The 16,200-nt window shown below is 39.1% G+C and overlaps 1 protein-coding gene across 1 annotated transcript in view; it reads left to right on the top strand.

Moving 5' to 3' along the window:
* LOC127580118 (alpha-1,6-mannosylglycoprotein 6-beta-N-acetylglucosaminyltransferase B) overlaps nucleotides 1–14,894 on the top strand; it is a 577,216-nt gene extending 562,322 nt beyond the window's left edge. The window contains exons 15-17 of the mRNA XM_052033330.1: nucleotides 831–905; nucleotides 10,666–10,943; nucleotides 14,261–14,894. Of these exons, the coding sequence (XP_051889290.1) occupies nucleotides 831–905; nucleotides 10,666–10,943; nucleotides 14,261–14,459 (552 nt within the window). The 3' untranslated portion in view covers nucleotides 14,460–14,894. The remainder of the gene's footprint in view (nucleotides 1–830; nucleotides 906–10,665; nucleotides 10,944–14,260) is intronic.
* Nucleotides 14,895–16,200: the final 1,306 nt, after the last annotated feature.

The following is a 16,200-nucleotide window of genomic DNA, read 5'->3' as shown; positions in this document are numbered from 1 at the left end:
TACAATATGCTGTGTTGCATCAAATGATCACATGCTAATACAAACTTCGTGCTAAGTGTTCGTTCTAATGCACAGAAGCATTTCATCCCCAATGTGCATTTAAATACGACTCCAACAGTAAAAGATGTAAGAAAAAATACAGTTGTACTTGAACAATAGGTTATCTGAAAAGTTGCCTGCAATAAGGAAAGATTAGGTGTCTCCAATAGACTGGGGAAAAAATCAAGTATTGTTACACAGATTTTAAGCAGCAAATTGAAATATCTCAATATTCTTTAATGGTCTAAGCATGCTTATTTCCACTTAATTATATTACAGGCTTCTATTGTAACATATCTTTGCATTCTAGCTCACCCATAAATATTCAGATAGTTGTAATAAAGTTGTTTAATGACAGCTAAAAGTTAAAGAACACAAGACAAGCACATTTAATTTTAAAAGGTTGAATTTATTCTGGTTTGGCACCGCAGCCATTATGTATCTGTCTGATGGCATTAGGAAGAACTGATGTGACGGAGCTCATTGCCCGAAGTACTGAAGTGAAAAGAGTTCATTATATTTCATTCAAACATACAGGCCCATAATTGAGAACTCTCTATTTCAGGATATGCTTCAGTTATCAAGAAGTATCTAAAGCAGACTTAGTGAAGATGTTTTAATTGCCTTTTATTTATGCCTAGCAAATTAATTTGCACATTGCAGTGGAATGTTTATAAACGTGGCACAAGTTTAATTTAGCAAATTAATTACCTATTATTAAATGTAGTCAATATACATATATTATTCATCTAATTTCATTTAACTGTGATATATTATTTTATGCTTATTAGGTTGAACCTTATCTTCCTTATGAATTTACTTGTGAAGGGATGCTGGAACGTGTTCATGCTTACATCCAACACCAGGTCTGTCAATCAAGTTTTCCTTCTCTTCTTTCAGGTCGCCCGTCTCATGCTACATTTTAACAAGTGTCAATTTTCTAACAACAATGCCAGTGACTTTGTTTTAAATCTACAAGTAGCCCATTGTTTGATAGTATGAATGTATTATTCATAAAAGTTTAAAGCTTATCAATTACAGCGATCTTTATCTAATATCTTCGATGTGAAATTAGAAAGGGAGCCTTTTTTTTAAGGATTCAAAATATTCCACTTTGTCACTAGCCCAGATTTTGTGGAGATATATTGACATTCCCCAGGGAACAATTTACTTCTCCTCTTGTAATACTCATAGAAGTTCCTGAAGTTGCAATCACCTGTTCACCAGTGTTCTACCATTATATACTGGACTCATGGGCACTTGGGCACTTTGCCCTGCACTTACACTCCAAACTCAGTGTGAAGATCTGTGCCAGGTAGGATCCAGTGCAGGAACTGTTTCCCCACTAACTTCAATGGAAGAGGCTGGCAGAAAAGGACTTGGGTATGTATTAGATAATTAAGATTTTTCTTTAGTTGCTTGAGTTTAGAAAAATGCTTTGAAGAGTTTAGTTTATTTTAAATATGCTTTTAATAGTTGTAGTATCTTTTGATGGTGTTTGAACATTGTTGAATGTTTCTGGAGTCAGGAACATTCGCAGTTTTTGGCAGTTCTGTCAATTGACTTAGTGGTCAAAAGATTTTTCAGTTGTTTTATGGGTGGGACTTGTTCTGCCTCTCCCCCCCTCCCCCCACCTCCCCACAGACCCCTAACTCCTAACACCTCCCCCTCCATGTGACCCTCTTATGTCTCAGAAGGCCTTGTGCAGAACCCCACCACAATGATAGGAGCAGGTTCTGGCCCTTGACCTCCAGCTGGGGGTGATGGGTGGAGGGTGGTGGGTGGTGGGGAGGTTGGTGGAGACAAGCTAAATTTTATTTGGGGTCCATAGTAATTGCAGGCAATTTGCCACTGACTTTGATTTCTGAGCCTATATTCCAGATTTGTACACAAATTAATGGGCCAAACGTTATATCATCGAAATGGAAAAGAATCTTGTCTCCAAATCGTGAGGTTTGTTTTTGAATGGCCTTTGGATTGTCCATTGGTCCTTAATTAAAAATAATCGTCAAATAATTATACATAAATATATTTTGTTTTGCTCCCACCATTATTTACTTAACTTCTTGGTACCTCTAAGTCTACCTTGACTGCCTTACCCTACTTCACAACCCCACACCCACCTTCCCATACACCAATCATCCTCCTCACCATTTCAGAAAAGAACCAAATACTCAGCTAGAATTCTTCTACACATAGATGCAAACACTAAACCTTTGCTCCTTGGAGAACTCATGCCAGTGCAATTGGGATGCAATATTCAATTACATTTCTAGAAGAAAAGCATATGCATACTTTAAGCAGGCAATGAATTATTCATCTTGTTATTACATGGTAACCAATTCTTAGTAACTCAATATCCTGCACCAACTGTGCCAGTCATTCACAAATTGATGCCAAGGATCTAGTGATTTAAGGGCACCCGACTGCTAAATGCTAGCACAGCTGTAAGCTTTTGCCTTGCTGCTTGAGAAATGGTTGCCTGTGATGTTAAGCTGACCAGGGAGCATGGCCCTCAACTCACTGATACAGGCCTCTATATTCAGGGAGACAAGGTGCAGAGGCAGAGGGATATACCAGGAGGGCTCTGATAGCTAAAGTAAAGTGGCACTGGCAGAAAGAGGCCAGGGAGATCAGAGCCAGCAGCGATTCAATGATTCTACCAGGATCCATGAGCAAATGCAAGCAATGCAGAAAAAAAATCTATGACCTCAATTGTTCTGTCAAGGTTAATGTTCAAATCCTTCTAACTGTAGCCGACAAATGCAAATTTGCAGTAAGTCCACACACACACACACACACACACACACACACACACACACACACAGAGTATATATGTGCAGACACACACATACACTCACACACCATGACACACAACTATCTCTCACACACACACACACACACACATACACACACACACACACACACACACACACACACACACACACACACACACACACACACACACACACACACACACACACACACATATGCCTCTACCAGAATGGCAGGCAGGCATGTAACAACAGCACATCAATATTAACATCCCTCCTTCAGGGTAGGATCATGACAAACCAGTACCTCCACATCAAAGGATAAGTGTACCCTTTTGTCCCAAAGACTCAGCAAGTTTGAGGAACACTTCTTCTTCCTTAGATGGGATAGCAGTTTTCCATGACTTGGCACCAGCTGGAGCTGATGACAAAGTGATGCAAGTTTCTAGCCAGTGGTTATAAGATGCTTCCTCCCTCACAACACTTAGTGGTCTTGAGATGAATCTCCTCTGCACTCTCTCCAGCGCAACCATATATTTCGTATTGTGTAACAATCTAAATTGCAGTCCAACCAGTGTTTTGCAAAGTTGCAACATAACCTCCCAACTTTTATATTCTATGCTGTGACCTCTGAAGACAATCACGCCAGGTCCCTTTTACATCACCCACTTTCAGGGAACTATGGACTTGATGCAGTTTTGGGCCCCATATCTAAGGAAGGATGTGCTGGCATTGGAGAGGGTCCAGAGGAGTTTTACACGAATAATCCTGGGGATGAAAGGGTTAACGTGAGGACCATTTGATGGCTCTGGGCCTGTACTCACTGGTGTTTAGAAGGATGAGGGGGGGATCTCATTGAAACCTACCAAATATTGAAAAGCCTGGATAGAGTGAACATGGACAGGATGTTCCCAGTAGTGGGAGAGTCTAGTTCCAGAGGGCACAGCCTAAGAATAGAAGGACGTCCCTTTAGAACAGAGATGAGGAGGAATTCCTTCAGCCAGAGGGTGTTGAATCTGTGGAATTCATTGCCACAGACAGCTATGGAGGCCAAGTCATTGGGTATATTTAAAGCGGAGGTTGATTGGTTCTTGATTAATAAGGGTGTCAAAGGTTATGAGGAGAAGGCAGGAGAATAGGGTTGAGAGGGAAAAATAAATCAGCTAGGATTGAATGGTGAAGCAGACTTGATTGGCCGAATGGCCTAATCCTGCTCCTATGTCTTATGGTCTTATGAACCCCAAGGTCCCTCTGTTCAGCAATATTCCCTGGTGCCCTACCATTTATTGCATATGTCTCACCTCTACTTCACTTCGCAAAATGCATCATGTCACACTTGTCAGGCTTAAATTCCATCTGCCAACACTCTGCCCAACTTTCTATCTGATCAATATCCTGCTGTAGCATTAGACAACCTTCCTTGCTGTCCACACCACCACCAATTTTCATGTCATCCACAAACTTACTTATCATTCCTCCAACATTCACATCCAAGTCGTTTATATATCACGAGCAACAAGAATCCCAGCACCAAACCCTGTATTATACCACTGGTCACAGACTTTCAATCAGAAAAGCATCCTTCCAACACTGTCCTTTGCCTACTATCACCGTCAATTTTGGATCCAATTAACCAGCTCCCCTTGCATCCCATGTGCATTAACCTTGTGGACAAGCCTAACACGAGACCTTCTCAAGTGCCTTACTGAAGCCCATATAGACAATGTCTACTGTCAATCTTCTTAGTTACCTGCTCAATAAACTCAAATTAGTGAGAGAGGATTTCTCCTACACAAGAGTCATGCTGATACTCCCTGATTAACCTCTTTCCAAATGTACACAAATCCTATAGCATGGGATTTCCTCCAATATTTTCCCTATCACTGTCATAGGCTCACCGGCCTATAGTTACCTGGCTTATCCCTGCTACCCTTCTTAAATAAACTAACAACATTAGCTATTCCGGGATCTCCTGGTACCTCACCTGTGGCTGACAAAGGTGAAAAGATTTTGTCGGGGCCCCAACTATCTCCTCCCTTGCTTCCCACAGCAACCTGGGATAGATCCCATCTGGCCTTAAAGATTTATTAACCCTTATGAGTTCCATGACTTCTAACACCTCCACCTGCTTAATACTGATATGCTTCAGACTTTCAATGTACCCCTGCCTGGACTCTCCATCTTCCATGTCCTTCTCCTTGATGAATACAGATGAGAAAAAAGTGATAATAACCAAAAGACATAGATATAAGGGAAGAGAGTTAAGATGAGATATCTTTACTAGTCACATGTACATTGAAACACACAGTGAAATGCATCTTTTACGTGGAGTGTTCTGGGGGCAGCCCACAAGTGTCGCCACACTTCCGGCGCCAACATAGCATGCCCGCAACTTCCTAACCTGTACGTCTTTGGCATGTGGGAGGAAACCGGAGCACCCGGAGGAAACCCATGTGACACGGGGAGAACGTACAAACTCCTTAAGACAGCAGCTAGAATTGAACCCGGGTCTCTGGTGCTGTAATAGCGTTACACTAACCACTACACTACCGTACTTGAGGATGGATTTTTCACTAAGAGGGTGGTTGAAATCAGGAACATACTGTCTGAGGGAGTATTGGAGGCAGGTACTCTCACAATATTTAAGAAGTATTTAGACGAGCACTTAAAATGCCATGGTATCGATGGCTACAGACAGAGTGCTGGAAAATGGGATTAGCACAAATATGGCAGACTATATGCCTGTTTCTGTGTTGTATATCTTTATTGTACATGCTCCTTGGAGAGTTGAGCTACAAGTCTATGTTGTCAGTATACCCTAGGATCTAGGGTCAAAGGTCATGTGCCTCTTTTCAGCTCTGCGTATGGATTCCTGGGTATATTTGCCCTGCCTGTGGACCCAGCTTACAAATTACTCTCAGCAGGACGGAAACATCCATGGGAAAAAGACAATAGCCAGAGAAGTGAAAGTTCACTTCACACAATGTCACTGAATGACATCAAGGTCACCTTCTCCGGTCCACAGCAGTCTCCAAAATGCAGATCGCAGAAAGAATTAAAAAGTAGCCCGTCATACAATGCAGCTGTCAATACAGCTCTGTGAAATCCTGGCTCCCCGTGTGTCCCCCAAGATGTTTCCAAAGTAGAAAATCTGACCAAATTTCATCTGCAAATGTTTCAAACAGGTGCAGCATGCTGACTGACATCATTTATATGCATCCCCCTCATCAAACACTAAACACACAGAAACACAGAAGTTCCTTGGTACTATACCACAGGTTTTGTGAATCTCATGGAATAACCTTGTTTCCACAGTCCCTAAATCAAAAGTGGGACATTCACCCAGGTAGCATAAAAAAATCTGTAGCACACATAAATTTCTAGGTTGCTATTATTCCAGTTTTTAATATTTCTGTTAAGGGTTCGTATATCAGATCTGGGCTGTCAGTTGGTCAATGCTCTCAATCTCCAGAAGCCACTCTAGGATAAGTAGCATTGCTTCCATTTAGTTACATTGCTTGCTTTGCAGAAACATTCAATTGTATTCTGTGAGCATGTTGTTTTCCATAAAATGGGAGAACACCCTGAATGTAAGATACTCTCCCTGAAGTTATTTGCCCTTGAAGTTCTGTTTGCTTAACATGCTGCTGAAGGAAGTAAGATAAATAAAATAGATTGGCATTCTTCAAAGTTAAATTGGTCTGTCGTGGGATAGATATGGTGGATGGATGTAGCAGTCTGCTGGAAGCTAACCTTTGCCCTTTATTTAAATTTAAAATGAAGAAGTAGGGTTTGCACAAAATGTTACTTGTATGCTCAAGGATTTCTTCAAACAAGCTTCTACTTAATCCAGAGTAAAATCAATTATGCTGTATCAATTACCAATGCTTTTATTAGATTCAGCATAGATCCTTTGTTCAACGCAGAAAAAAATGGCAGGAACATCAGAAAACATTAGAATGCCTCCAGCTAAAAATCTAGCAGACAGCAATTCCATTGAGAAGAAATTAATTTCTTAGAACACAGCACCACCTTGCTTTGGATGTGGCAAATAGCATTAATAAAAGAATGATTTCTATCTGGCTTAAGCAGATGTGTAATGTACAGCTTTCTCAATCCATTGCTAGATTCAACTATTTCAAGTTTCAATCCAACCAAACTACTTAGGGTAAGCTATAACAAAGTTTTTCAGACACTGAAACCAACAGCACATTGGGCAGATTTTTAGTTTCATACTGATTGTAAGTGTTCTGTACTAGTAAGCATTCAATAAAAACAGAAAATCCTGGAAATATTCAAGGGGTCAGGGCATCTCTCCACCGCTTGGTACTTTTAGCATTTTCTGCTTTCACTTCAGACTTCCAGCATTTGCTGCTGCTTGTTTTCCAAAAATTCAATAAATTTAATTTTAAAACCATTGGAGAGAAATATCAAGTTCCAGGCAAAGTAATTTGTGAGAAGTTACTTGCTGTTTGAAATCAATAAGAATGTTAAACCCGATTAACAACAAGAATGACTTACATGAAAGTGGTGAAATGTCCCAAGGTGCTGTGCAAACAAAACTTGACATCGAGCCACAGGAGGAGATATATAAGAAAAGTGATTAAAAGCTTTGTGTGAGAGGCAGCTTCTGAGGAGAGCCTTAATAAAGGATCTGCAGCCAACGTTGGAGCAATTGGATTCAAGGATGCACAGGAGGTCAGGAATGGAGGAGCACAGAGATCCTGGAGGTTTGCCAGAATAAATGAATTAATGGAGATGGACAGGGATGAAGCCACTTTTTGAAATAAGGATAAGTATTTAAAATTGAGACATTAATTAATAGCAACCAATGGAAGTCAGCGACCACAGAGATGAATATGACATGTAGGTGTTCAGAAATGGGTGGCAGAGCTTTGGATAAATTCAGAGTATTTTAGGGTGGAAATTGAGATGCTGACAGGAACACGTTGCTAATATAAACACAAGGCTTTCATATTTTCCTTTTTTATTCCACTTTTCATGACCTCAGAACAGACAAAATATATTACTAACTAGGAACTACTTCTGAAGTGTAGTTACTTTTGAAACAGAGGACAAAGCAGTCTGCTTGAACATAGGAGCTCATTAAAACACCAAAATAATAATGATTAAAACATCTGTTTCAATAATAATTGAAGAATAAATATTGGGTAGAGCACTGAGAAAATCTCCCACTTCAAAATAATTCCATGGGATCAGTTACACCCACTTAAGTAAATAAGGACTCATTTTAATATCTCCTCTGAAAAACAGGTCCCCTGCTGGTACAGCAGTCTCTCAATACTGCAAAGTATCACTGCCTAGAATTGTACTGAAATCTTCAGAATAGCTAAATGTCCATGTTATAATGTAACAATATATCAAAGATCTGGCAGCAGATAAGCTGATGCAGGGATAGAGTTGGTAACAGGGAGCAGAGCCAAAGGTTTCAGTTTCACAATGTTTAATTGAAGGAAATTTCTTCTCACCTATTACAAGCAGTGTGACAAATCAGAGACAGTGGAAGCATTGGGAGACATGGTGAGGAAGAGTAGGGTGTCATCAGTGATTATAAAACCTGATGTGCTTTTGGAAGATGACACAGAGGAATAATGTATAATTGAGAAATAGAAGGAGACAGGGATAGATTCTTGAAGAATTTCAGAGATAAAAGTGAGGGAGTGGAAAGAAAATCCATAAAAAATGTTTCACAGACAAATGACTAGATAGATAAAAACGGAACTCCATAAGTGCAGAGTCATCAAGCTGAATGACAAAGGCAAGACCTTGGAGGAGGGTGGGAGTTTCAAATCTCAAAGGCCATCAAGGTGGAACAATAAAACTAGAAGCCAATGAACAGAAAGCTTAGCATAAACTGAGATAAGGTTACAGCGTAGGAGAGTTTGCTTGGTGCTGAGGAAGAAAAACAGTGAAGATATCTTGATGAGAAAGTTTTTTGGTTGAGTAGGAAAAAGGTGGGATTCTAAGTGAAGTTGAGGAGGCAATAGGGGAAGGAGCAAGGTGAAATATTGGAAGGAGGAAAGAGTAGACTCGATAGATGCTACATTAAAGGTGACGGTTTCATCAAGAGCCTTCCGGGGAGGTGAAAGGATGTTCTGCAGAAATGAGGGGAGGAGCCAAAACAACAGAGTCAGCACTAGGAGCAGTGAGTGGGACAGGAAGGAGATTGCCGGGATTAACCCTAGAAGCTGACTGAATGGGAAGATTGCTGTGAAAGTAAGAAAGGGCAGTTGGGTTTGTTGCTCATAAAGAAGCAGCGATATGCCTCAATGTTCACTTTGTAGGGTGCTAAGAGATGGGAGGATGCTGTCGGTTCGTCAAAAAGAAAATCAAGCCCAGGCAGAGGTGGGAGATTAGAAATGGTTGAGTGTTTTGAATGGTTAGGATAGGAATTTAGGAGGCAAAATTTCTAAGAGGGGAGAGAATGAAAAGAGGTCTAATGAAAAGGTAGAGAAGATGAAGAAATAAGCATAGGAAAAGAAAGGGGAAAGGGAAGCAATAAGCTAGATGTGGCACAGCAGACAAAATGCATGTGTAAGTGGTACATAGGAACTCAAGTTACATTAGCATGGTTACTTTGCAAGATTAGGAAGGTAGGTCCTCATAATAAAGGCTATAACTAGGAGACAATGGGAGGGTACTCCCCCTAGTGTAAGTGGCTGGTAGGAAAATCAGGGAGAGTTGATGGGTATCTGAGAGAGGATAAGTTACAGGGGGAATGAGGTGGTGGGATTGCTCTGAAAACTGGCATAAATATGATGGGCCAAATGGCTTTATTCCCTGTTGTGAGAAACATGGGAGAACAGAGTTAATGGCAGATGGGATAAAGTTGATGTTGAAAGAATGTAATGAGCTTGGAGCAATGAAAAATCGATGTCCAATTTGGGATAGAAGTGTAAAGGGTGAATGAGCCCATAAACGACTTGAAGGTTAGAAGAGCAGAGGGCACAATACTACTTAAGCATCATATTTTGTGCCTATGATTTATAAATCAGAAAGGAACTTAAAGTGACAAGAACCTATTATAAAGGCACCACAATATTTATGTCACTGTATGATGTTTTATAATGTTTTGTTGAAATGACCTTTACAAATACCCCCACCCCCTGTCTGACAGGTGGTGTCATTGAGTCATTATCACTTCATAATAGATTTGTGAATAAAGATTTGCAGGTCATGTAGAAGTAAAAGGTGCTAAGTAATTTTATTCTTTACTTACTTCAGGGAGAGGTTTTTTTTCCTTGTTTAATCAAAAGGTTGTAAAATCTAGGTATGAAAAGTGACTTTATAAAAATATCAATTATATAGTAAGAAAATGTTTGGCACATAGCAAACTGGTATTCAGGAGTTTCATCATATTTAGGATTTAAGATAATTTCCTTTGAAAGATAAAGGAAGATTTCTCATTCAGCAGCTTCAGTTTAGAGAGTAGCTTCACTTGGCGAGATTACTGTCATGACATTGCCTACTTCCCTACTTCACTCCGTTCAAGTACCAACCTTAATCTAAGATGAATTCTGCTCCAGAATATCAGCTGATGTAATTAATGATGTTACTTTATGAATTTGGTTTTCATTCATACTTTGCATTCTGTAGCTGAATAAAAATAACCAAGTCAGATGAGGTTAAGTTTGTATGTGGATGAAGATCGCTGGCAACCTGTTTATTCCTCCTCAGGCCACCACCCCACCGCCCCCCCCTTTCAACCTCTAATGGGAAGTGTTAAGTCAAGATTATCTAATTAATTTTAATGCACAGTTTAGGTACCTAATGAATGGTACCCAACTGTAAAAATATTAATGCCATTTTTGTCCCTTTTTTTGTGTAACAGGATCTCTGTGAGACAGTATTTCTGTCATGGCCTCAGAATTATTCAAGACATTTTTCATCCTCACCTAATAATACAGGCCTATTCATCTTTCCTCAAAATGTCACTGGGCTTTTCTGGTCTCCAAACACCAACAAACTGCTCACTTGGCCTCCTGTAAGCTCAATGCAATTACAAGTATCAACGACAGCACAATCTTGCACTGAAGCCTGTCAAGAGCATGGACTCATCTGTGAACCAACATTCTTCCAGTTTGTTAACAATAAAGTCGTCTTTGAGAGGTAAGATTCTCCTTCATTTTTCATTCACAAAGTTTGAGATTTTAAATAATTTATTTAGAAGCATAAATAATATGTTGCTCCCAAAACTTCAACACAAACCTTTTGGTAATTATACTTGGATTACTATTTTAAGAGAAAATATATGTAAATCAAAAATATTAAGTTGTGGTTCTATATTTCTCCAATTAGGTAGTTTTTACAATGATCAAAAGCCAGAAAGGCCAAAATTTGATTTCCAGTTTGGGCTGATTTATTTAATGTCAGTCAAGGTGATATTTTTGGTGCAATACTTGCTATCATGCCCCTGGGGAAAGAAGAATTAGAATATAAAAATAATTTACAAAAACTGCAGATACTGGAAGTCCAAATAAAAACAGAAAATGCTGGAACTACTCGGCAGGTAAGGCCACTTCTGTGGGAAGAGAAACAGGATGAAGACCCTTCATCAGAACTGGGAAGGAGAAAAAAAAAGCTTGTTAACATTCAGGAAGAGTAGGGTGGTGGATTTCTCTGAGAGGGTAAAACCAGAGTGACTTGGGGATAAGCCATAACCTGGTCAATGAGTGAATGGGAGCAGTTAGAGGGTGAGAACATCAAAGTTCAAATCAAGTTTATTGTCAGATGCACAAGTTCATGTATGCACAGGTGCAATGAAAAGCTTACTTGCAGCAGCATTACAGGCACATCGCATCATATAAGCAGCATTCACAAGAAAAACATAAAGTAAACATAAATTATATACAATTTTAACAAGAAAAAACACAAATAGAACAAAAAAAAGGTCAATTTTAGTGCAAAGTGATCAAAGTGGTCATAGTGTTGCTGAATTATAGTGATTAGGGTTATGCTGGTTGGTTCAAGAACCAAATGGTTGAAGGGAAGTAGCTGTTCTTGAACCTGGTGGTGTGGGACTTAAGGCTTCTGTACCTCCTGCCCGATGGTAGCTGCAAAAAGGTGGCACGGCCCAGATGGTGGGGATCTTTGATGATAGATGTTGCTTTCTTGAAGCAGCGCCTCTTGTAGGTACAACCAATAGTGGGGATGGATGTGCCCGTGTTGTATTGGGCAGAGTCCACTACTCTCTGCAGCTTCATAAGTTCCTGTGAATTCAAATTGCCATACCAGACCATGATGCAACCAGTCAGGATGCCTTCAACAGTACATCTGTAGAAATTTGTTAGAGTGTTCAGTGTCAAGCCGAACCTCCTTAACCTCCTCAGAAAGTCAAGACACTGGCACACTTTCCTTATGATTGCATCTATGTGCTGGGCCCAGGACAGGTCATCCGATATGTTAACACCAAGGAATTTGAAGCTGCTGACTCTCTCAACTGTCAATCCCCCAATGTAGACTGGCGCATGTTTGCCCTCCTTCCCCTACCAGAAGTCAACAATGGGCTCTTTAGTTTTGCTGACGCTGAGTGAGAGGTTGTTGTTGCAGCACCACTCAACCAGGCGTCCTATCTCACTCCAGTAAGCTGACTCATCGCCACCTGTGATTCATCCAACAACAGTAGTGTCATCAGCGAAGTTGAGCTGTGCTTAGCCACACAATCATGTGTGTATAGAGAGTAGAGCAGGGGGCTTAGGGCAGTCAAAAGAATATAAGGATATAAGAAGCACATAGACAAAAGAATGTGGGGGATGCAAAATGCAGAGCAGCTCAAGCTGGACATGTTCTCCACTCCCAGAGGAAAAAGTAGAGAGAAAAAAACAAGCAAGCTGGGCTACTATCACAGATGCGCGTCTGCTACAGACAGAAATTAAATTACCTAAAGTTGCAAAACTCAACATTGACTCTAAAGGGCTAGAACGTGCCCAGATGGAAAGGTGAGGTGCTGTTCCTCAAGCTTGTGATGAACCTCACTGTAACAATGCAGGAGGCCACAGACCAATAGATCGAAGTGTGAATGGGATAGAGAATTAAAGTGGCAGGCATTGGAAAGTATTGCCCCTGCAGACTGAATGCAGGTGCCCAACAAAGTGACCACCCAATATGAATTATAGAATATGCCAGGTTCCAGCTCATGATAATTTTTCTATCATTCCTGCTGCAAAATGGGTTGTTGACAGCAGAAAGAAAGGCCACTTGGGTGAAACATGCTCTTGCTGTTTGGAATGCGTCCCAGCAATACTGCGCCAAGCTGAGGAGGACACAATTGCTCTATTAATCTAAAATTATATAATCATTAATGCCATGTATATTTTAGAATGCAAACAAATGACTCTGAGAAATATAAAAGGGGCTCACTGTTTGAAATAATAAAAGCTTGCTTCAGGCACTAAGGAGAGAATAATTTCTCAGATAAAGGTGAGCTATTTTCTGATAATTCTGAAGTCGTAAATTAGTTTTTGTGTCTGGAGAATTAAATATATTAGACCAGACTTCACACATTGGACACAGCACCTAGGCCAAGAAACATGAGAGAATGGAGTAGTAACTGAATACCAGACCAATTTAGATTGGTGGTGCAATTAGCAGATGCTTGGCACACCAGACCAGCACCGGGAATACTGCTAGTGTAGAGACTTAAAATAGAATCTGGAAGTCAGTACATACTTTTGGATGCATTTACTAATAAATTTGTAAACTGAAGTATAGTAAAATTGCAAATGTTAATTATGTGTCATTTAGCAGATTGCTATATGTAAATTACTATTTTAAGTACAATTAGTCATAGTGCAAGGCAAAATTTCAAGATAGATGTCATCTTGGAACTACCCTAAACAGAGTACCATTCTGCAGATAGGCAGGTAAAGTTACATTTATGAGTAATTTGTACTTCCTTCAGACAGGAAAAGGAATAGTCTGTCTTTTTATCCTAGAATCATAGAAATTTATGCCACAGGAGTAGGTCATTCAACCCCTTGTGCCCATGCTGGTCAAAGAGAGAGCTACTGAGACTAATATGACTTTCTAACTCGAAGAAAAACATAAATTGCTGAAAATATTCAGCAGGTCGGTCAGCATTGTGGAAAGAAAAACAGAGTTAATGTTTCAGGTCAAGCATCCTTCATCAAAACTGCGGAAGAGGAGAAAAAGTTTGTTTTAAGTTAGAGAAGGTGTAGGGAGAGATAAAACAAAGAGAATATCTGTGGTAGGTTGGGACCAGGATTCTATGGAGATGTCTTGTCAATGGGGCAGTTAGAAAATTTTCATTTTTAGATCTTGCCTTTCTATACCCCTGTATGACATAGCATTTCTGAAATGTGATGATGGTTTCTCATTTTAGTTAAAATAAGCTTATTTTAATGTGAAATCATTCTTAAATGACTTTTTATGACCAACATCAAAAACTCGTACTTTGAATTCAATAGATTTCGGTTCGTCTGTGACAGCATTGAATCTGAAGCTAACCATCTCTATCCTGCCTTTGAGGAAATAGCTCAGGACTGTTACCTTCAGAAGCAGGTCCTGCTTTTCAGCTGCGCAGGTCACCATCCAAAATATAGGAGGCTCTGCCCCTGCAGAGACTTTCGCAAGGAGCAAGTGGCACTCTGTAAAGGGTGTTTGTGAGGTTTCAAGTTGTTTAAATATGAAAACTGAGCAAAATAAAGTTCAACTATCCTGATGGTGCAGAAGTTCAACAAAGCTTCTACAAAATACAAAGAACACACCATGTAGGTATTTCTCCATCATTAAGAGAAAATTGAAGACTAAAGAAAATCTGCAAGAATGCCAATACACAGATTGCTTTGTTGTGAAAAAGACAAGCTGAATATAAACAGCCAATATCCAAGCTGTGAATAATTTGGCAATTTCTTTATTATGTGTTTGCTTTTGTTGCATGCAGGTGAGAAGTTAAAGTGAACATTTTAAACTTAAATATCGTTCTGATTAAATAATGTTTCAGACCAATCCTTTGGTCATCAATGATTCAAAACAAAAATCAAGAATCAAGAATCGTAGAGTTTGTTGATGAATCATTTCGGTGAAGGTTCAACTGTAATTCTGGAGATCATTTCTATTCAAATATTTGTTATATTTGTTACCTGTATGATGTTTCAGAAAGTCATGAGATAAAGGGTGATTTTTTTTTATTTTTTTAGATTCAATACAAAAATGCAATGTATTGCTCAAGTATTTACTTAATACAACTTTACTTTATGCTGTCTGTCTATAGTCAGGGAAGTGATTTGATGCAGCAAGTATTACAAATTCCAATACTTACAAAGTTTAGTACGTTTTTTCCCCCAATCGCTACAAATTTCTGAGTTTCTGACCAAATTTATGTGAAACAAATTTCTTGGCACAACTACTCACTTGTGTTCCTTATTCTAGCAATACTTAGGTGGAGAAGTTTTTAATGGAAATGATTGGAATTAGTAGTTTAAATAAGATTTCATTAACACTGTCTGTATCATGTTTTTCACCAAAAATTCCACTGAGCACATTTATAAATGTAAAATAAATATAAGAGCTTATAGATGAGCAAATATTTATTGCTAATATATTTTAGATGCTATGTGACCATTCTTGTTGTACATATGGCTCAAGAAAAGTAAATCTTTGTACCACATTGAAATAGTATGTTGTGATAGTGCTAAGAAGATACCTATAATCCTGAAATTATGCCATTGAATAACATGTACAAATAATCTTTTAAAGTTCCAAACTCAGTTATAGTACCAACTGTAATAACCCATTTTGCCTCCACTAAACCAGTGGATGACTTTCATACAAATTATCTGTATTATTCCCCAACCTCATTTTAAGACCTGTAATTTCAATTGTCTTTCTCAAAGGAGAAGCTCTTTGATTGTAAAGTTTACATCCAGCTAATTTAGGAAATGGGAATAGCAGTATTTAACAACTCTAATGTTCTTAATCAAATTAGCAGATGTTAAAAGTTAATTTTTATGGAAGCATTTTATTTAAATTGGGCACATGGTGAATAAATATTTGAGTTTAAAATTACATTACTCCCTTGTCATACACAGGGCAGTGAAATATTGCATTTAGCCAAATGTTAGCTTTGTTGAAGAGCAAAAGAGCAATCATTTTATAAATCACAACACAGCCACATTGAAATATTGCTCCTGCACTAGAGAGATGGGATGAAATCCACCTCAAAGAAAATAAATATGTACACAGCATAGCCCACTCACTGTAAATCCTGCATCTGGCTGGAAAAGATATGTTGAAGTTTAAACATGCCAGATGTAGAAATTGTTAAATAAACCTGAAGAAGAATGGATCTGTTTTGATTGAGGTGCGGGGTATTTTTACTGAACAACATTGTATTGGTACTGCTATT

The sequence above is a fragment of the Pristis pectinata genome, chromosome 18 (genome assembly GCF_009764475.1).
Source record: "Pristis pectinata isolate sPriPec2 chromosome 18, sPriPec2.1.pri, whole genome shotgun sequence".
NCBI lineage: Eukaryota > Metazoa > Chordata > Chondrichthyes > Rhinopristiformes > Pristidae > Pristis > Pristis pectinata.
The sequence above is the reverse complement of the archived record's forward strand: the minus strand, read 5'-3'. Positions and strand labels throughout refer to the sequence as shown.